The sequence below is a fragment of the Panthera leo genome, chromosome B2 (genome assembly GCF_018350215.1).
Source record: "Panthera leo isolate Ple1 chromosome B2, P.leo_Ple1_pat1.1, whole genome shotgun sequence".
Taxonomy (NCBI): domain Eukaryota; kingdom Metazoa; phylum Chordata; class Mammalia; order Carnivora; family Felidae; genus Panthera; species Panthera leo.
The window spans coordinates 135504886-135527859 of record NC_056683.1 but is presented as its reverse complement, the minus strand read 5'-3'; the positions used below and the strand labels follow the sequence as shown (position 1 = coordinate 135527859).

General features: G+C 44.0%; 1 protein-coding gene across 3 annotated transcripts in view; it reads right to left on the bottom strand.

The window, feature by feature from the left end:
- AKAP12 (A-kinase anchoring protein 12) overlaps positions 1-22974 on the bottom strand; it is a 101063-nt gene that overhangs the window by 21361 nt on the left and 56728 nt on the right. Inside the window, exon 1 of one of the 3 annotated variants that reach the window (XM_042940081.1) lies at positions 3278-3397. The exons of the other annotated variants lie outside the window; for them this stretch is intronic. Within the exon in view, the coding sequence (XP_042796015.1) occupies positions 3278-3302 (25 nt within the window). The 5' untranslated portion in view covers positions 3303-3397. Of the gene's footprint in view, positions 1-3277; positions 3398-22974 lie in introns of those variants that run through there. 3 annotated transcript variants of the gene reach the window in all.

Sequence of the window (22974 nt, the reverse complement as noted above, 5' to 3'; positions counted from 1 at the left end):
CCCTCAAAGGGGAGATGTTTAACTGGGATTAAAACTCAGAGAGGCAAAACCCCATATCGGAGGCGTACAGGTGAGTCACCATTGGCCTTGGCCCCAGTAGTGATGTTCAATGGTTCCTTATACATCTGGGCAGGTGAAAATAGGGGTAACACTGAACCAGTATTAACATCCCTTACACAGTGAGAAAGAGGCTCTTTACAAGGTACTCTACAGCTGTGCTTTTTCGTAGCTACGGAACACCAAGAAAAGCTTAGTTTTCATCTTAAAAAGAGGGTTAAACAACCACTTTGTGCAGGATTCTCGCGGGGCATAAGGATAACTGCCACACAGATCGGGCAGTTGGCAAGTCGCAGGTGCTTCTGGTGTATACCAAAAAGCCTCCATGGGAGACACAAGCAGCCACGTGGAGGCTTCTCTTGTTATTCTTGTAGTATGATTTGCATAGAGAAAGGCATTTTATTTTATTTTTACTTTTTTTTTTTTTAACGTTTATTTATTTTTGAGACAGAGAGAGACAGAGCATGAACAGGGGAGGAGCAGTGAGAGAGGGAGACACAGAATCTGAAACAGGCTCCAGGCTCTGAGCTGTCAGCACAGAGCCCGACGCGGGGCTCGAACTCACGGACCGTGAGATCATGACCTGAACCGAAGCCGGATGCTTAACCGACCAAGCCATCCAGGCGCCCCGAGAAAGGCATTTTAAATCATCCAGAACTTGCATGAATGTTGGGATTCTTCCTTTCCCAGTTTACTTTAGAGATAAAGAGCAATGCTGTCCTAATTCCTCATGATAATCTACGGTTAGTCTCAGTAATGTGCATGAGTTAGAACAAATAGGGAAGATATTTTCCAAGTACCTTTTGAACTTCAAAAAACGCTTCTTTTCCTGGCACACCATTAACAGGTTGGTGGGGAGAAGACACTGCCATCATCATTGTATCTGATCACATGTTTGCTAATTTTTTTTTTAAGTTAAAAAAAATTATTTAAGTAATCTCTACACGCAACATGGGGCTCGAACTCACAACCCTGAGATCAAGAGTTGAGTGCCCCTCTGAGCTGGCTAGACACCCCCTATTTTCTAGTTTTTAAGCGAGGGGTTGCTCATGTGGTGATGAGGGTAAGATATCAAGAAAGACAAAGTATGTAATGTGAATATGCAATCATTTTACAATTCAAGTTCTGCTGCCTTCATCTCCCTCGTCTGTGTATGGGCAGTGGGGGAGAATAACAGCCCTTAAGGGACAGCTTTTCCCTGCTTCCAGAAAAGGAAACTCATTCCTAAGCACAAAAATATTATCAGTCCAATCCCTTCCTGGTCATTGTGAAATTTAAATGCTCCGTGCATAACATAGTACTGCAGAGGACTAGAACTCTCTTTCACATTATTTAGATGAGTAATCTGATATTTAATTAACACTTAAGGCCAGTTTTAAAAGCCTTCATTGCTTTTCAAGATTCTGACCAACTAAAGACTAGTCACTATAAATCTTCCTTATCAGGTTAACTTTTAAAGGAAAAAAAAATGACAGCTCAAACTCCCTGTTATTTCTACTTCATCCACCACAAAACGTTTATTTGCTGTTTGATTTTTGGAGGTAAGAATTTCTGTACACCTCCTGGCACGAAATTTTGCCACATCCTCCATACCAACATGATAATAGAATTTAAGCTCAGAAAGTAATCGATCCAATTGCTTGAAGCTGCCTTTAAAAAGGTGACGGTGCTTCCAACTATTTCTGTTCATTTGTCTATCTATGGGGATTATCTGAACCAGTTTTTAGAAGCCCTACATGTACCCCAAGTTTGTTACCTATGAATTACTTCGAAAAAGAAACACCTTCCTTTCCCGTAAGAAACTCGCCATGTGACAAACCAGATAGGGAATATACTAAAGATTGTGCTACACGCAAAAAGCACCCAAAAGAAAGTTCTAATCACAGAACCCCACCCCCCAGCTGTGACACCCTACAAACCACCCTCCCAGGCAGCCTCTCTCAGGGTTTGGGATTTCTAGGTTTCATTCACAGTAAAGTCACGAGCTAGAAAAAATTAAAAATTTTGTTTTCAATTTATTTTATTTTGTATAGTCTATTCGATGATAGATCTTAGGTATCTCGTAAACCTTCATGCTATAGAAATGGTAGAAAGCCTTACAGTATTAACTTGAGGAAGGAATTCTGAGGAAATCTCCAAGTAAACAAGCTAATCTCTAGGAAGTGAGAGCTATTTTTAGTTTTGCTACACTTTCACATTCATTTAAAATTCCACAGAAGAACCAGGCTTTGCAGAAGCAATTATATTGAGAAAAATGTAAGTCTAGAAATTCTATACTGCCCTTTTAAGAAAATACGTAGATTTGGTGAGTGGTCTCAAATAGCAACGAGCTGATCTTAGAAATCTAAATTAGCAAATGGGAGTTTTTTTCTTCCTGATGAGTGGTAAAGGGAGAGAGAAGGAGAAAACAGGCAGGTTCCAAAGAAGTCAGGCTACAGTACAATTGGATTAATGATCAAATAAATACAATTTAGAAAAGTTGTCAGTACCTTCTCCAAGTCTGACACACACACACACACACACACACACACACATATATATATAAAACTATATAAAACTCATTTGCTAGGGGTGGGAATTAAATATTAGAATTCATGCCCACAACTAGATTTCTAGAAAGGACGCTTTAAAAACATACATTCTTACTATTAGTGCCTAAATGCTGCTACCTGCTAGCCCATCAATCTTGTACTATGTGTTCGTTAAAACCATCATTTAAACCACAGCTAACATCTTAGACCCGCCCCCACCCCATCAATCGCCAATTGCACCTTCACTGAAAGTTTGTAATAATCAGGTAAAAAGGCCAAACATCGTGATTATCTCAAAACCAGGAATTTACTTTTTTATGGCTACAAGAGATTTTATGGCTACAAGAGGCTTTCACACCGATTTTTCCAATTCGCCCCCATCTACCACGTCTCTCTCTTCAGCTGGTGCTGTTCTCCCGCCCCTGAAAAACTACACTGAGAGTCTCCCCTAAGTACCTACAGGAAGACTCCCGCCGAGGCGAAAGGAAAACGCCGGGTGTGTCGGGTTCTTGCTGAGCCAGAGAGCGAATGCTCTTCTGATTGGCATTCGTGTCTGTCTGCCGACCTTCCCATCCGTGTGTTCAGCCACGGACCTCGAAACTCTCCACCCAAACGCAGGTGAGAGGCGAAGGGCGCACTTATTCCACCTGCTACGGGGGCAGAACGCAACGGCCCGGCTCCCGCCTTACCTGTGATGGTGATGATGCCCAGCATAGTTACTAGCACACCCGCAGGTGAGAACAGCGGGTCCTGGCCGGCCTCTGGCGGTGCGCTGACGCGCCACGCGGTCTTGCCAACCCCGTGCGATCAGAAAGGAGTAACCGCCAAGCCACCCTCAGAGGATCCGGGACAGCGAAAGGTGCCTTCGGAGCTGCGGCAGAAAGGGGCCGAGGGCGCATTGCGCCCGCTAATTATAGGAGGCCCCACCCCCGGCCGCCCACCCAGCGGGGGGCTGGGACCCGGCCCCGCCCCCCCGCGCGCTGGGACTTGGCACAGCGCGAGCGTCACGTGCTTCACTTTAAAGGCGAGGAGCCCTTCCCCGCGCTGGTCTCCGTTAATGGTCAGCGAGGCTCTGCAAAGCAACCCGGGGAGGGTTTAAAAGTTGCTGGGATGCATAACCCGGAGTCAGCAACATTTTATCAGAACCGTTATTTCATTCCTGGCGCTGATTTACGACTTCTGTGTCTCAGCTTTTAGCCTTACTTAGAGCAAATAACCGCACAGGCACTACGTCCTACGGCCAGTTTTTACAGCACGTCCTGTATCCTCGTTTGTGTGAAGGCTGATGAGGTGCAAAGCACTGTTTGCTTTTTAGCACCTAGAATATTTCATATTTTCACCATGTTTGACACACACAAGGTGCGCTGATCTGGGGATGGCCACTGATCTCGGTTGTTCCATTTCTTGGTCTTTGAGATGGGCGGTTACAAGGCAAACTCTGTGTCCCCAACACTGGATCGAGGAAACTTTTTTTTTAAGAAAACATTTTTATTTACTTTTGAGAGACAGAGACAGAGTATGAGCAGGGGAGGGGCAGAGAAAGAGGGAGACACAGAATCGGAAGCAGGCTCCAGGCTCCGAGCTGACAGCACAGAGCCCGACGGGGTGGGGGTGGGGGCGGGGGACTTGAACCCACCAACTGTGAGATGGTGACCTGAGCTGAAGTTGGACGCTCAACCAACTGAGCCGCCCAGGCATGCCCCTCGAGGAAACTTTTAAAAAGCCCAAATACTTGAGCAATAGGTCTGTATTTTATTTTTATGATATAAGTTAACTAAATTTTTAGATCAAACTATGCCATCTTCCAAAATATAGATACTGTCCTATCTCTAAATTTTTTTTTTCAACGTTTTTTATTTATTTTTGGGACAGAGAGAGACAGAGCATGAACGGCGGAGGGGCAGAGAGAGAGGGAGACACAGAATCGGAAACAGGCTCCAGGCTCCGAGCCATCAGCCCAGAGCCTGACGCGGGGCTCGAACTCACGGACCGCGAGATCGTGACCTGGCTGAAGTCGGACGCTTAACCGACTGCGCCACCCAGGCGCCCCTGTCCTATCTCTAATATACAAGCAACGCTGCATGAAAATCGGTCAGAACCTACATTAAAAATTCTGAAAATTTCAGGCAGCCCTGAATTCTTAACATTTTTTTCCCCTGAAACTTTAAAATGTGCTACATAAAAACACAAGATAAGTGATAAACAAGTCTTACAATTCTGACCCTCTTTTCTATGCCAATTTTCTGTTTAGGGTAGGTCCGTGTAGGCTCCCTGGCTGTGCCGCCTCCTTTTCCTTTCCCCCTTGTACTATTTATCACCACATGCCTTGCCTGCCTGGCCCCCTTTACCACAGGCTCTTCCCCTGGGCAAACATAAGAACAGTTTACTATTGCTCTTCTCTTCAGACGGAGAAGCTCAGATCTTGTTCATTACCGGGTGGGGGGGGGGCAGAGAGAGGCCTGGGGTGGACCAGAGTGGGCAGAGTAAAGAGAAGGGTGGGGGAGAAGGGTCGAGAAAAAGCTGAGCACAGAGACGCTGGCTGGAACTTAGTTGCTTCTTCTGGCCACCAGGAGGCGCAACACACCAGGGTCAGGCCTAAACTGAGCAGCGTTAAGGCGGCAACGTTCCCAGCAATCAAGCCCTGTTAACCAAAATCAGTTTCAGCCTCTCCACTGACCGGGCTTCTCTCTTCTATCCCAGCAAACACCCAGCCTGGCCGTTAAGGGCCCGTGGGAACAGGGAGTGATGAGCTCCTTGTCCTAACGGCTGGGATCTGATTCCCAAAGCAAGCCACTTTCTAACCTTTCATCTTCTCTAGAGGACTCAACTCGGCTTCACAAATAGCTTCAATTATATTGAGAGTCTGGTGTGCGTGAAATACTGCCGGTAGAACGGTCCGGTCCCTCTGGAGTGCACAGTTAAGGGGTCGGGTCACAGCAGCTCTGTATTTCTCCCCTCTCCCCACCTACACCTGCAGCCCCAGCCCTGGGGAGTCCTGGCTGTAACAGATCATGGACAAGAGAGACTCTGAAGGCTGCACTGGTGGTCTGTTACATTAAATGACTGGTCTACAGCCTTCCTAAGCATGTGTATCAGTCCCAACAGTGTGTCCCCCGTCCCTCCCACCCCCATGGAGCCCACACCACTTCTTCAACTGTCCCAGGAGCCCCAACTACCTCGGGGACCTATGGTCTCAGTAATACCTCACTACTCAGCACTAACTGTTGGGGACAGCACATGGCCATCATCTGCCACCTCTGAAATACACATGTCCCACTTATGGGTATGTCGTGTTGATTCTGACCTTGCTTAACTGTGCTACCAGCTCCTTTCCTTCCTGGAAGTCTAACTTCTAACAGAAGGACCGGCACCAGAAGCTCCACGAGCTGGACTGGAGGAAACTTCACTAGTTACAAATTTAAGGCCCCAAACAACACTTGCAAAGATAAATGGAGGGGCAACTGGGGTGGGGGGGGGGGGCAGGGCTCAGTCCGTTGAGTGTGTCTGACTTCAGTTCAAGAAGTATCTCACAGTTCATGAGTTCAAGCCCCACATCAGGCTTGCTGCTGTCAGTGCAAAGCCCGCTTCAGATCCTCTGTTTACCACCCACCCCCAGCTCTGCCCTTCCCCCTCTCGAAAATAAATAAAAATTAAAAAAAAAGATAAATGTACTGCTGTGTAATTTTGTTAAGCTTTTTCTTTTTAAGACACTGGTAAAGAGACTAACACGTCTAATCTGCTATTCTTATAGAAGTAGTTAAAACCACAAGGCAGGGGCGCCTGGGTGGCTCAGTTGGTTAAGCGTCGGACTTCGACTCAGGTCACAATCTCGCGGTCCGTGAGTTCGAGCCCCGCGTCGGGCTCTGGGCTGATGGCTCGGAGCCGGGAGCCTGCTTCGGATTCTGTGTCTCCCTCTCTCTCTGCCCCTCCCCCGTTCATGCTCTGTTTCTCTCTGTCTCAAAAATAAATAAACGTTAAAAAAAAAAAACAAAAACACAAGGCAGAGAGCAGAGCAAGAAAGGTGGCAAGTTGTTGACTCTCAGCAGATAGTTCTCCTTTGATCTCCACCTCTAAGAGTAACCAAGGACAGGGCGTGTGTGGCAGCTGCTGGCTAAGCCTCTGTGTGTCTGCATTTACAAAGAAAAGTCATCAATCAGGATGAAAGCAGAAGTAAAGATCAGAACTAGGGTCAGTATACAATGCAGCAAACTTTTTCTTTTGTCATCACTTCCATTCCCTGTTTTTATTAAAGCAAAATTATAGGGGAAGAGACCATCACCCAAAGCACAAATTATGTTCTGGAAGATACTTACCATATCACAAATAGGTAGAGGACAGAAAAGCTGTTTTCCCAAATCTGCATGGTTTGTTCAACAAATCTTTGCCACATTCTGGCTCTGTGTTAATTATGCTGTGCACCCAGGGATACAATTAGAGATTATCCTTGGCCCTGGGGAGGTCATCTGGTGGCAGACACATCCGGAGGCCAAAGTGGGCACACTCTAATGTAGCTCACTTCAGAAACTATCCGAGCTAGCCTCTGCCAGCACAGGATGTGTGAAGGGGTCAGCCCTCCCAGTCCTCCCAGGGGGGCGCAAAGGAAGACAGTCCACGCAGAGGGAGTGCCGCGAGCAAAGGCAAGAAGGACATAACAGTTGGTAAATGATGAGTTCCTTATAGCTTCAAGTTCAGAGTACATGGTGAGAACGATGCAAGGGAAGGGACAGAGATGGTAACTGAAATGAGAACGAGAAGTACATATCTGAGGCTTTTGAATTTGAATGACAATAGCTTTGTAACAAATAACCCAATTAAAAAAAAAAAAAACGGGCAAAAGGATCTACGTAGACATTTCTCTAAAATACATACACAAATGTATACACAGGGAGCGCCTGAAAAGACACTCAACATCATCAGCCATTAGGAAAATGCCAAACAAAACCACGAGATCCAATTTGCACCCACTAGCTGGGCTGTAATCAAAAAGACGGACAATAACAAGGTGTGGAGAAATCAGAACCTTCCTACATTGCTAGCGGAAATGTAACATGGTGTAGCTGCTTTGGAAAACAGTCTAGCAATTGTTCACAATGTTAAACATAGATTTACCATTGTGACCCAGCAACTCTACTCCTAGGTACATACCCAAGAGAAACTACATCCACACAAAAACTTGCACAGGAACACTGATGACAGCATTATTCACAGTAGCCCAAACGAGAAGCAACCTAAATATCCATCAACTGATGCATGGAAAACTAAATTAGGTATATCATACAATAGCATGTTATTCAGCAGTAAAAAAGGAATTAAGTATACATGCTATTACACGGATAAAGAATGAAAAAATTGCTAAGTGAAAGAAACTAGTCACCAAAGAGCACATACTGACATAAATTCACTTTTATTTACTTAATTTATTTTACTTGGCGGGGGGGGGGGGGGGGGTTGCATGCAAGCTGGGGAGAGAGGCAGAGGGAGAATCCCAAGCAGGCTCCGTGCTCGGTGCAGAGCCCGACGTGGGGCTCGATCCCACAATCCTGGGATCACGACCTGAGGCAAGATCAAGAGTCAGACGCTCAACAACCGACTGAGCCAACCTGGTGCCTCTAATTCCATTTATGTGAAATATCCAGAATAGGCAAATTGACAGAAAGTGGACTAATGGGTGCCTAGAACCAGGGAGGTGGGGAGAGAGGGACTGACTGCTAACAGGTTTGGGGGTTCTTTAGGAGAGGATGGAAATGTTCTGAAATGCATGGTGGTGCTGGTGGTACAATCTGTGGATATTACTAAAACCCACTGAAATCTAAATGGGCCAATTGCATGGTACATGAATTATATCTGATTGAAGTTTTTGGTTTTTTTTTTTTTTTTAAGAATTTTTTATTAGTTTGGAAGGCTCCAAGGAGGAGGCTTTGGAGCAGAGCTGGTGACACAATTTGAACTGTGATTTTATAAATAGGTAACAGGGCAGCAATGCCAAGGAGGAAGACAGTCTAGAAACAGTGGTGCCCATAAGGAGCAAGGCATCATTAGTCACATCATGCACTAACTGAAAGATGCCCATGAGGCGATGGGAAGGCAACTGATGACGAGGAAAACTATGAGATCGTCTGGATGAAACAATGGAATGAAAAATAAGAAAGGTCTGGAACTCTGAGGAAGAGGAATCTGAAAAAGGATGGAGTAGGGACAGAGATTAGGGGCAATCAAGGAGACAGCGGCATCAGAAGCCAAAGGCGGAGAGGATTAAAGGTGGAAATAGTGGTCGGCACAGGAGCACATCACACAGAGCCAGGGGACACAGGTCAGGGACACAGGTCAGGAACTCGAGAGGCCTCGGTCTGGGGGGCAGTGGGGGAGGGAGGGCAGGCCCAGCAGACAAACAGCCAGTAGAAGGACACCATAAGGACACCTCTCTTTCCTGAGAGGGAGGGGACAGGGGCGCATACACCAGAACAAGCACCAATACCACGTTCCTTCACTGCCTCCAAGAGGGCTTGAGTATTAAACCCAAATATGAAACGCGGGGAAATGGGGAGATAGACACCAAACCCAGGTCTCCCCAACCCCTTTTACTGCCTTTCCAAGATGACCGTAACTTGGAGGAGAATCAACCAACAACCCATAAGTCGCTTCTTTTTTCCTACGGCTGGAAGAGAGCAGGTGAAATCAAAGGGAGCGTTGTTCACCACTGTGACTCTAAAAGGCTTCAAGGTCATCTAAGGATGAGCTCAAAATTGCAGAAAGAGAGGAACACAGACACGGTCTCAATGACATTAGCAAGTCACATGCAGGATGGGTAGGTTCTCCTGGGCTCTGTCCCCATGCTATATACCCAGACAAATACCAGCTAATTGAGTCTTATGGTCCAGCTGAATTGGACATGTTTATATAGACATGGCTATTCTGACTCAAAGTCCTCAACAAATAATCTGAAGAGTTCCTCAAGGGGAATGTTGTAGACACCAAATGAGAGATACAGATTTATGTTTGAGAATGTTGACTGCTTGGGATGTACAATATTTAAAGAGCCGATGTGTCCTACCAGTAGGAAAATGGTGTATCTCATCCCTTCGGTGGAATATTTGGCAAAAACAACATATTTGAAGTAGTTGATGACAAGGAAAATGGCTACATCAATATATAAGTTCACACTTTTATTCAGGATAAAAGCAGGGTATAAACTATATATTGAATATAATCTCAATGTTGCTTTTTATTACGTATGTATTTTTGAGAGAAAGAGCACGGACGTGAGTGGGAGCAAGGCAGAGGGGGAGGGGGAGAGAGACTCCTAAGCCCACTTGGGGCTCAATCTCCTGACCCTGAGATCATGACCTGAGCAGACATTGAGAGTCAGATGCTTAACAGAGAGAGCCATCCAGATGCCCCGCAATTTTGCTTTTTAAAATTCGTATGTACCAAAAAGAATTAAAAGAAAAGAAAGAGAAGAAATAAGATAAAATAAAATGCATATGTACCTGAGGCTGAGGAAGAAAACCCAGAAAGAAAAACAACAAAAGCCAACCACAGTGGAATTATGGGCAATCTCTATCTCAGTATTTTCCTACATTTTATAAATCTTCCACAGCTTTGTTGCTTTTATGGTCAGAATGCGAGCATATTAGATGCCTGGCTCTGGGTTGGACAGGGTGGTCCAGCACTCCCAGACCTTGAATCTAGGAGTACTTCTGATATTCTATAAAAAAAAGCACAGTGGTCCAAATGATCCTGATCTTCAACTCTCCAACCACTGGAACATATAAATTAGCGAGCTAAAAGCACATTAAATTTTCAGTGTGCTCTTTTAAAAATTATGAAGTAAGAAAAACGTGCCTTACTACCAGATCTGGTCGGATACATGAACAGGAATCAATTATTTCCTGAATGCCTTGTTCAAATCTTCGATTCATCTGAAGCCTGAATATCTCTGTCTTCGGCAAAGTATTTAAGTCTCTGGGCTTCAACTGATTGGGGGAATAAATATGTCACCCAAAGTAATGTTATTCTGAGGTTAACACCAGCACTATTGAGTATATTTTAGAAGCAGAATAAATGTTAGCTATTAACATTTATTAATATTTATCACTTTAAACCATGCATCTCAACAGGGGTGATATTGCTTTCAATGGAAAGAAAACTGGTTCACGAGGAGGAGGCTACGTGTATATGAGGCATAGATAGATAGATAGATAGATAGATAGATAGATAGATAGATAACCTAAACCGATATACAATTCATCTATGCTATTCAAATTTTAGGGGGTGCACTAGGAAAATATCTAAAAACATTCCTTTCTGGGGTGATAATGAAAAGAAGGTTGAGAAATAGTCTTTAATACAGATAAGCCACATTTTAAAGAATTCTTTGAAAAATATTTCTGGAAAGGCAAGAGTGCTACTTTTTCATCAGTTTTTCAGAAATGCATGGTAATAAGAGAAGTATTATCTTGTGCTAGAAGTAATCATTCTGAGCACCTTTTCCTCTCGCTTTTCCAGAGAGGATCTTAATTTGCCTGGAGTCTTAACCAAAAGGAATCAAGGGGTTGGGGGGGGGGGGGGGGCGGGGTGGCCAGGGGGGACAAGCTGAAGGCAGACTTGGAACAATAATAGTTATTTACCCCCCCACCCCCAGAGCCCACTAGCATTCCGCATCTGTCCTCCTGAATCACGGTGTGAATCCCCAAGCAAGCAACATATACAACTTCCGATTTTCTAATAGCCGCATCAAAATGAATCTGAAAAAATGAGGTTAACCTAGTATCAACATAATATTACGGCAACCTGTACTCAAATTACTAATGAGATAGTTTACATTCCTTTTTTTTTTTTTTTTTTTTGTACTAAGTCTTTGAAACCCAGTATGTATTTCACTCACAAAGCACAACTCAAATAGGATTAGCAAAATGTTCAAGTGCTATGTGGCTGCAGCACAGCTCTGAAACTACAAAATACTGAATGTTCCCCTCTTTCTGCGACTTTTCCAGTGACAATCCTATCCTGCTTTAATCTCCTAGCCTTCTGGACAGAAATTACAAGACACCCAATCACAGAATTGCCCTCACTACTTCAGGGTCCAGTTTAGAGTTGACCCTTTCCACTCTCCTAGAATTATCTAGCATTAGCCCAGATCCTATAACAAGGCCCTTCCACTTCCCCATTACAAAGACTTCCATGCAGGAATCCTCCCTTGGTTTAGCACTTAAATAAATCTAACTTGGTTGGACTACAGATGAGTTCCTGGTGGCCTCAATGTGGCAAAGAATTAAATTCCCATTGATGGATTTAGTTGGTACACCTGTCTTTTCCATCGTCTCTTAATTTGTTAATATATTTGAGTTAATGTTTCAATCTATTACTTTTCCCACCAACTTTCATTATGAAAGTTGTGCTTTATGAAGCACATTATGAAAAAGTGCTTTCAATGATTTGTTTTCATCTAAAAGGTCAACTTACTAGTATATTTAGACCGGCTTCAAAAATAAATACAAAGCAAAATTGACATTTGCAGGAGAAATATATTTAATCATGTAGTCACATGAATTACAATTTAGTTGCAAAGATGACTTTTTTTACAAATCTAGAGTGTGATAGTTAAAAGCATGTGCTTTTTTTTTTTAAGTCAATGTAAAATTTACCGCTCAGATAAAGAGTAAATTCTGGATGACAGCAGGTTTAACTTCTACTCCCTCTAAGAAACATACTCCTGGATCACCAAGATTTAATGCATAAACTTCAAGGTCAGGAAAAGACAGAAAACGTAAGAAATTTGACGTGGTAACTGGTTTGACCCCAATATACCTGCGTCCTAAACTATCAGTGGAAAAAGTAATTCAACTTATGCTATAGAAATCGCCTTTAAAAGCCTCAGACTGGGGCGCCTGGGTGGCTCAGTTGGTTGAGCGTCCGGCTTCGGCTCAGGAGCCAGGGGGCGAGGGAAATAGGAAGTTGTAGGGGGTTAAAAAAAAAATTTTTTTTAACATTTATTTAGTTTTGAGAGGGTAGGAGGGGCAGAGAGCGAGGGAGACGGAGAATTCAAAGCAGGCTCTGTGCTGAGAGCCCGATCCTGATCTCAGCCGAAGTCTGTGGATCAACCGACTGAGCCACTCAGGCACCCCGGAAGTTGTTTTCAATGTACAGAAGTTCAGTTTTGCAAGATGAAAACGGTTTTGGAGATGGATAGTGGTGATGGCCGTACACGGGAATGTACTGAATGCCACCGATCTGGGTGCTTAAAAGTGGTGAGGTTGGCAAATTTTGTTATGTGTGTCATTTTTTATTTAAAACAGAAAGACCCTAGGTCTCCCCTCCCACATTCTGCATAGCCAGACGCTCTTCACTTATCTACCCCAGAGGTGACTGGAGTGCACCTGAGTCTGGGAGGTGGGGGAACAGACGCTCAAAGGCACACCAAAGCCCACTGTCCTGAAAAGCAAGTGGAGTTTATGCATACCGCTCCCAGACTCTCCCCTACTAGGCTCCAAAGAGGAGACTGAACACTCCAGAAAACAAGAGTCTTCTTGGGGCAATTTGACCAGCCCAAGAAAAGAGATGTTAAGATCAACGAGATCACCTTTCGGGGATGGCCACGTTGTCCCAGTAACACAAGTCCTAAACAATTTTTAAATATGACAAAACAGCCCCTGAATCAGACATGTAACAAAAACACCTATTATAAAAGACCAAAAAAAAAAAAAAAAAAAAAGCAATTTGGAAGAGACTGAGGCTATGCAGAGAAATAAACTTTCAAAGAAATCCTCAGAGAGATATTGCAGCCAAGAAAAAACAGGATACTTCAAAAATGAATTGTTTAGGAAAAAAATCAGTTCTTAGAAATTAAAAACAAAAATAACAAAGTTAAATCTAGTCTTAAGACATTTTCCCAGAAAACAGAGCCAAATACAAAGAGATAAATAATAGGAAAAAAAGGTTTTGATTAGGACCATTCTCGAAGGTCTAAAATCTGAATAAGAGTAATTCCAAAAAGACAACAAAGAAAAAGAGAGGAATGGATGAAATAATTTCCCAGAAGCGAAGGGCATGGGTTTCTCGACTGAAAGAACTCCTAAGAACCCAGCTTGTTGGATAAATGGATTCACATGGAGATCCACTGTTGCAAGATTTCCAGAAGACTTTAAGAAACCATGAGCCATCCGAGGGATTAACAAGCAGATTCCAACAGTGATACACGTATCAAGACAACACTGACAGAATCCTAGCATGTTCGAGTGCATGAATGGAAATTAACACGACTGGGTGGATGTTTAAGGCTCACACTGGACACACATGAGAAAAATGCTTCTCTTCTGTAAAACGTTCATTCCCTGAGCTTAGACAATGAGGCCACTAGCTGGTGGCTCTGCAGGAAGCCACCAATGTACAAACTTAAAGCATCTTTCATTCATTTGTGACAGGCAATGATTTGGAACTAAGTGGAGGTCATCTTACTGTCATCTTCAGCTACTGCATCAAGTCATGCAAGGCTGTGTGCTTATGATCACGATGAGTGAAGGCCAAAGAGTGACTTTAATTCCAACATTAGAAATACATCAAAGTATACTGACATTTTCTTCCCTCTATTTGGCTTTAGTTCATTTAGCAACATCCTCGGTAAGGAGCCTCCTTCATTTGCTTCTCCATCAATGTACTTGTCTCCACTCCAAGCAATTCTTTCAGTACATTATACTTGGTATAAAGCAAACCAAGTTCTCACGTTTTCAAGAGGCTGAGGGGCGCCTGGGTGGCTCAGTCGGTGGAGTGTCCGACTTCGGCTCACGTCATGATCTCACGGTCTGTGAGTTCGAGCCCTGCGTCGGGCTCTGTGCTGACAGCCCGGAGCCTGGAGCCTGCTTGGGATTCTGTGTCTCCCTCTCTCTCTGCCCCTCCCCTGCTCATGCTCTGTCTCTCTGTCTCAAAAATAAATAAAAACATTAAAAAAATAAAGAAAGAAAGAAAGAAGCTGAGAAATAAACTCTTCTTCAAAAGCAGGAATGTTTATTTTTATTTATTTTTTTTTAATTTTTTAACGTTTATTTATTTTTGAGACAGAAAGAGACCGAGCATGAACGGGGGAGGGGCAGAGAGACAGGGAGACACAGAATCCGAAGCAGGCTCCAGGCTCCGAGCCGTCAGCCCAGAGCCCGACTCGGGGCTCGAACTCACGGACCGCGAGATCGTGACCTAAGTCGAAGTCGGACGCTTAACTGAGCCACCCAGGCGCCCCAAAAAGCAGGAATATTTAAATTGAAACCCAGTTGTGCTTGGCAAGTTTCCATCAAGCACATGCATACTCGAAATATATAAGCACTGGCATTTTTCTTTAAACGTGAGACGGCTTATTTTCTCTGGAAATGTTTTGCCTAGAGAAGAAAAGATTAAAGGAAAGACAGAATAAATGTTTTCAAATACTTAGAGGGCTACCATGTGGAAAAAGGAGGTGAGTCCGTTCTATGTAGTTCCAGAAGGCAGTCCTGGGAACAGAGAAGAGCAGGTTTAAGCAGAAGAGCCGCCTGTATGGGGGGGGGGCAGAAGCCTGGTCTAGACCACCTCCAAGTTCCCTTTCACCAAGGCCACTAAACCAGATTTTGCAGATCATGCAGGCAGGTGTTCGGGGCTGAACTGTGCCCTCTGCACAGTTAAAGCCTGAAACCCCCAGCATAGCAGAATGCGCCTGTATTTAGGGAGGTGATTAATTTAGAGAGAGATCCCTGTCATGGGCCAAATCCAACCTGACGGCATCCTTATAAAAAGCATGAGACACACCGAAGCCAGGGCTGTGCATACATAGGGGAAAGACTGAACACAGCCACAAGGAGAGCCAAGGAGAGGCCTCGGGGAAACTGAACCTGCTGACACCTTGAACTTGGGACTTCACAGCCTCAAGAGTTGTGAGAAAATAAATTTCTGTTTAAGCCACCTGTTCTGTACTATTTTGTTGGGGCGGCCCTCGGAAACTGATACAGCAGGATAACTGCCTTGTGCTTGTCTGTCTCTAAACTCTGGTGTCCATGTTAAGACAGGTGAAAGCAGTTCATTCGATTAACTAAACCTCCTATATGTTGCTCTTCACCAAAAAGAACGGCATACATTGTTACTATCACACTATACTGACACTTCAAGGGCAGAAGCAGTTGGTAAAAATACAAAGTGTGGTATTCAGGAATAAGACCCACTGGACAGAATTTAAACTCAGAGACTGTATCTTCTAGAAGTTACCAAAGCATCCTTCTTTATATAACATAGGGACCTTGTGCTCGAGAATATACCATTGCTGGAACCATCCATCTGGGGGTTGCTATGTTAGGTGAAAATGGGATCGTTTTAGTTTTTTGAAGTTTATTTATCATCTCTCTATCCAACATGCAGCTTGAACTCACGGCCCCCAAATCAAGAGTCCTTCTTCCTCCACGCTCCTCCCTAAATTGGAACCGTTTTAAAAATGAGTCAGTCTTTGAGAAAGCATCTAAAAGATTGTCGTTCAATAAATGAAATGGCTAAAATAATGTATTGTTTCCAAATGGGCTTAGTCACAATTAAAGAACCATTAACCTTCGGCCACTTCAGTCCCTCCAAGGGAAAGGATCTGAATCTTGGCAACTAACGCAGACCAGCCTATAGACCGTCTCCCCTGTGTGTTTCCTCAAGTGAACCACAACGTTGACCCTGCTTAGTGGACTCAACCAGCCTCAAACCTACAGCTATTTATAGGTAAGTCTTAAGGTTACTGCAACTTAAGGTTGAATGCCCGTCTTCAGGACAAGTAGATATGGAATTTATCACTGTCACCCAGTGGGGCCATAACCAATCCTATTATATAATTTCAATCTTCCATACAGGGGGACAGACATCACCGTGTGGCCACATTTGTGAAGCTACGTATCTTTGTTTTGTACCTAAATGATTATCTGTTGAGACATCTTGATTTTCCCCTCTTGAACTTGTTCATTAAATTAAAATTTCAAATATAGAAGTAGACTTTTTTTTACTTTTAAGTAATCCCTACAGGCGATGTGGGGCTCAAACCTAAAACCCCGAGATCAAGAGGGATATACTCCACCGACTGACCCAGCCATGTGCCCCAAATCTAGAAGATGCCTTTTAAGTTTGGACAAAAAGGGGGCGCCAGGGTGGCTGAGTCAGTTAAGCGCCGGACTTCGGCTCTGGTCATGAGCTCTGGGTCCTTGGGTCTGAGCCCCGCGTCAGGCTCTGTGCTGACAGCTCAGAGCCTGGTGCCTGCTTTGGATTCTGTGTCTCCCTTTCCCTCTGCCCCTCCCCTGCTTACGCGCGCACATGCACCCACTCTCTCTCACTCTGTCTCAAAAGTAAACAAACATTATAAAAAATTTTAAAAGAAGATTAGAGGAAAAAGAAAGTGTTTTCACAAAAGGGCATAATGGAATTACCAGGTAGATTCCCACCTGCCCAAGGTCACTTGGATGTCTTCAGCGGCTAACCCATCATTTGGTTTTCAGTGTTTATATTACTGGTTAATTCTGATGTTACTCAGTCCTAGAATTTCAGAGTTGGCTGAGGATGATGATTTTACATAGGAAAACTGATGATCAGTGAGATAAGGGGATACATTCAACTCAAGGTGACACACACAAAAAAACAGTGACTAAAAAACAGTGTCCCCATGTTTCTGTTGCCTAGAATAAACCGAGCATAAAAAGGACCAGAAGTCCTTTCCTACTCCTTTCCTCATACTCCATACCCTGACCACCATTTTTCACGTTAGAAGGAATAATAAAGGTTCATTGCACTGTCAGACTTGAATATAGGAAGAAATTCTTCCCTATAAGGGTTAGCTGTTAATTACTAAGAAAAAAAAAAAAAACAACAAACCTGGGGCGCCTGGGGGCTCAGTCACTTAAGCTTCCGACCCTTGATTTAGGCTCAGGTCATGATCTCATGGTTTGTGAGATCAAGCCCCACGTTGGGCTCTCCGCCAGCACCTTGGGGACTGCTTGGGATTCTGTCTTGCCCCCTCTCTCTTCCCCTCCCTAGCTCACACGTGCACACGTGAGCTCTCTCACACGTCTCTCTCTCAAAATAAATAAATAAACATAAAGCAAAAAAACCCTGTGTTTCTTTAAAGATGAAAGCAGTAGTTATCTGTCAATGGCATAATTTCAGAGAGGAACTCTAAAAACATCCCTGTAAAAAACATGAATAAAAACCGGTTCCCAGAAACTGCAAACTACAGTACTCTCTTGCTGACGTTCAAGTCTTATTTTATGAGTGTTCCCTCTAGTTTTCAAAACATTACAAAACAGGATACAGCTTGAGAAAATGTCAGGCAATAACACTGTATTCGAACCAAAGCAGGGGTGGGAGGGATGCTCCTCTTTGTCTACTGAGCACTCACGAGGGATAGCATTCCTGAGTCCTCATTTCATCACGATCAACCCCTGGATAATCTAGAGTAAGCACCTGTAAGAACACGGCATGGTGTGCTGGGAAGGATCCAGCTCTGTTAGTGCCGATGCACCAAAGGAAAGGAGGTCTGGGGTAAATCCATTAAGTTGCACAAAGGTAAAAAACTAATAGATCCTCCTCTCTCTCGAGTAAATGTTAACTCATTAGTTAATGTCAACTTAAACATGCCTTCATGTGTTCAAGTATTTGTTGAGCACTTACTATGTATCAGACACTGTTTAAGTATTTATTTATTTTTGGAAGAGCGCAAGCTGGGGAAGGGCGGGGGGGGGGGGGGGGCGGACAGAGGATCTGAAGCGGGCTCTGCACTGACAGGCTGGCAGCAGATGTGGGACTGTGAGATCATGACCTGAGCCGAAGTCGGATGCTCAACGATCTGAGCCACCCAGGTGCTCCCAGACAGTTCAGACTTGGGGGATTCAGCACTGAACCATATGGACTAGACCTCCCCCCCCCCCAAGAAATCTCTGCCCGTGGTTCCTGTATTTTAGCAGAAGTGGAGGCAAGAGACAGGCATAGTCAACATGACATGTTGACAAGCCAATGTGGGAAAAAATAAAGAGGAATGGAGGGTAGTAATTTGGGCAACAGGCATGACTTCGTGAGAATACTAACAAGGTCCCAATTATGTCATAAATTGAAATAGAAAAGGGATGGAATCCTGTTTCTTCACAGTTAAGAATGGTGGGGGTAGGAGGGGGGGGGTCATCCTCTAACAGAGACTTGGAAAGGATCTTAGGTACTCACTGTCCAGATAAAGTTCTTAAGTGATCAAAAAGCAAAGAACTACCGGTAATTCCAGAATGGACTTTCTGTAAGGTAACAAGGTCCTCGGGGAAGGTTGTGATCACTTGGCAGTCAGTAACATTTTGGCTTTTCCGAATCCCAAAGGCACTAAACACCAGAATCTGGCAGGTTTCAAACAGCAAACTTAATAAAAGCTAAGACAGTGACATTAAGCACCATTAGGAAAACGAAATTGTCCGTAAGGTTGCAAATTAAGCTTCTAGATAACTTGAGCGATGGATACCCCATTTTTGTTATGGTATCGGGGAGACGATATCCAGATGCTGTAGCAAAGTGGAATCCTGCAGAATGTAAGAAACACATTCTCTAAAAGACTTCTGTTTTAAGTGACATTTGGGGTTTTCCTGTTTTAACATTTTTCTTGGCGTTTCCCAGGATTGCCTCTGGATCACAGCAATGACCCTCCTTACCGTTCTGATCAGCTTAACAAAGCTGGCTGCTGCTCGGAATGCTGCTGGCTCCAGAGTGGCAAATGTCAGGAGCAGAGCCCCGACTACCGCTCCATTGCCGCTGGTGTAAACATCCTCATTCAGGGCACGCGACCAGTATAAACGCACACGTGAACAAAAATTTAAAAGCAAAAAAAGATTTGTTTATTCACAAAAACAAATGTGACCTGTGGAGACGGAAAAATCATGGCATTCACGTGCTTTATAATGTTTGCTGTGTCTGCTTTGCAGAAAGGCAAATCTCAAAGAGGAAACAGAAATGACTGCCTTATAAATGATAAGTCCAAATGCATGAAGATCTGAAACAATCAATCGATAATATGCACACGGCAATGAGTGGAGTAGGTACTTTATTTCATAAAAATATATCATCTAAATAACGAAGGTCTTAAGTTTTTTGATTTTGTAATACTGAATTTTCCCATCTGGAAAAAAAAAATAATCTGTGCAACAGATACCAAGGCTACAATTTTTTTTTTTTTTTTTGAGTCGGAAAGTTTTAATTTGCAAAAGTTTTAAATCTAAAATTGGACCTGGACCAATTTGTAATGTTTTAAAAATCATTCTTGCTGAGGCATTTAATTCATAGAAAATCCATAAGCCACAGACTATAAAAAAATGACAGTTTGGTACAGAGAGGGCTCTTTATTTTATTTTAATTTTTTTTTTAACGTTTATTTATTTTTGAGACAGAGAGAGACAGAGCATGAACGGGGGAGGGTCGGAGACAGGGAGACACAGAATCTGAAACAGGCTCCAGGCTCTGAGCTGTCAGCACAGAGCCCAACGCGGGGCTTGAACTCACTGACCGCGAGATCAGGACCTGAGCCGAAGTCAGACGCTTAACCAACTGAGCCACCCAGGCGTCCCGAGAGGGCTCTTTAAAAATCTTTTCAACAGAAGCAGATTTTCCATAGAACTAATGGCACTCGTGCAACCACTGTGAATGCTGGGGATAGCATGACATGATAAATTTTTTTTTTCTTTTTTTTTTTAAGTTTATTTTGAGAGAGAGAGAGAGAGAGAGAGCGAGCGAGCATGTGAACCAGGGAGGGGCAAACAGAGAGGAAGAGAGAATCCCAAACATACCCCGTGCTGTCAGCACACAGCCTGACGCAGGGCTCGATCTCATGACCACAAGAACACGACCTGAGCCGAAATCAAGAGTCAGATGCTTAACCGACTGGGCCACCCAGGCACCCCAACAGAATTTTCTAATTGGGAAAAGGTTGCGGTTCTACAGAAGCAGTTTTGATAAATGGTAAACCATCCAAAAAGAATTCAGAAGGGGTAAATCTCCAAGGCTAAAGTAGTTTGTTGTGAATTGTTTTTTTTTTGTTTTTTTTTTAATAATTATTTGTTTTCAACTCAGATTGTCTGCTTTCTAAAAGATGGCCCGTGAAATTACATAATCTTCAAGTCCTCTACAAAATACCTATATACATATTTAACCCTGCTGCACAGATTAGCATTTAGGAAGAAGTTCCTTTTTTGTGTCATTTATGGAAAGTTTACAAGGAAACAGGATTCCGTTTTCATTCGAGGAAGAAGATTGGTTCTGAATTACCACTATTCCTGGTTTCAGCAAGAAAACAAGCAAGTTAAGGTCAGAAAATATTCTGGCTCTGTCTAAATATAGTCAGCGACTTTAATTTTTTTTTTTTTTTATTTCTGAGAGAGAAAGAAAGAGAGAGAGAGCAAGCAGGGAAGGGGCAGAGAGAGAGAGAGAGAGGGGAGACACAGAATCTAAAGCAGGCTCCAGGCTCTGAGCTGTCAGCACAGAACCCAATGCGGGGCTTGAACCCACAACCTCGACATCATGATGTAAGCCGAAATCAGATGCATGACAGGCTGAACCACCCAGATGCCCCTTGGCCACTTTAAGTTAAAAACCCTCTAGCAGGGGGCACCTGGGTGGCTCAGTCTGTTAAGCACCCAACTTCGGCTCAGGTCATGATCTCCCGGTTTCTGAGTTCAAGCCCCACGGTGAGTTCTGTGTGGACAGGTCAGAGCCTGGAGCCTGCTTCTGATTCTGTGTCTCTCTCTGTCCCTCCCCCACTCACACTCTGTCTCTCTGTCTCCCTGTCTCAAAAATAAACAAACATTAAGAAACCTCTAGCAGGAATGGCCCTTGTTCACAGTTTTCTCCCGTTAATTGATCCATTTATGGCAGAACCAACACTGTTGGTCAATTCTCCAAGGGAACAAGACGGGTCAGATCTATTCTTACTGTTGTGGACAGGAGTGGAAACCCAGGTCCCTCAAATCCTACAAATAAGTGTTACACACCAAATCATGCCTTTGTTTACATTATCCTAAGCATCGCTGGGGAAGAGATTTTCTGGAAATAACCATCAAATATAGCCTTAGGCTATCACTGCCCAAAAGAAAAGCATGAAAAAATATTTTTTAATAATTTGCCCTAAAGACTGTCCGTATTTACAGTGCCAGGCAAGTAAAAGGGAGAAGAAAAAAAACCAGCGTACCAAGCTCCTTTGGAGACCCTAATAAGTCAATGAATGACAGTTCATCGTAAAAGCAGGGCCTCAGGTGGTGGCCTTTGCAGCCCTAGGCCCCCTGCCTGTCTTTTCGTAGGTGACAAGGCCTTTTCAGGCCTTTTGAAGGGCAAGGTATATTAATTGCCGCTTTTCTTGCAGGGAGGTATTGGATATTTGCTAGAGCCCCAAGGCCATGATCAGAAGCCTAGGTCAGCTCAGGGAGACAATGGAATGATCTTCTGCTAAGGCATGTCCTTGATCCTTCTCTGCCTTCTGCTGATCACATCCATCAGCCAGCGTCAGATAGGAAGCCTGCCTGACCCAGGCTCTCCCTTGGTGGTGTATTTCAGTGATCCCACATTGCTACTAAATATTCCTCAAGTGCACTCTGCTTTCACAGCCCGGTTATCTAGTACACTTTCCTTGCTGGGTTTTCATTCTATTCTTTGCTCAGAAGACACTGTCCTAACAGACAAGGCTTTGGACATGCTCAGCACAGTGAAGGCACAGCAGTTAAGAGTTCACGCTTGAGAATCTGCTGATCTGGGTTTGAACCTTGAGAACAATAGTACCCGCCTCATTAAAGACCACACTGCACAAAAGGCACAGATCCAGGACCCAGAGGAAAAGCTTGCGAAGTGTTGGCTGTTATTATTCTACTCACTTTGGCTCTCATCCCTTGTCAACAAACCTAACCCCTACCCTGCCTCCGTCCCCAGATCTTATCCACCCTTGGATCTCAAATGATTGCACCACCAGAACTGAGGGCAGCTCTCACTCCTTGCAAAACTCACATGATAACCACCACGCTGCTTTGTCTTAACCTTCCTTTGATCCTTCTATAGACCCGCTTCTTGTCGTCCCCCCAACCCCGCCACCAGTGGTGGGTCGTTTCTCAGTTTGTTCATCTTCCCTGAAGCACCGAGCACAGTTGGCTTGGCCATAGAAGGCTCCCAACCTGCTGTGGCTTGACTCGATTCAAAAGTTGCCATGGGAAGGACAAAGCCCGGGCCTTTGGAATTTGAGTTGGGGCCATTCCAATTATTTTGGTAGAGATGATTTGAAACTTTCACACCGGGTCATGCAAATCCTCCCTTCTGTGAGACTGTATATATTTCTAACGTTATATTGTGCCTGTGGTGTTATATAAAGATCAGTATTCCCACCAACTTCAAAAGCAGCTCGCTG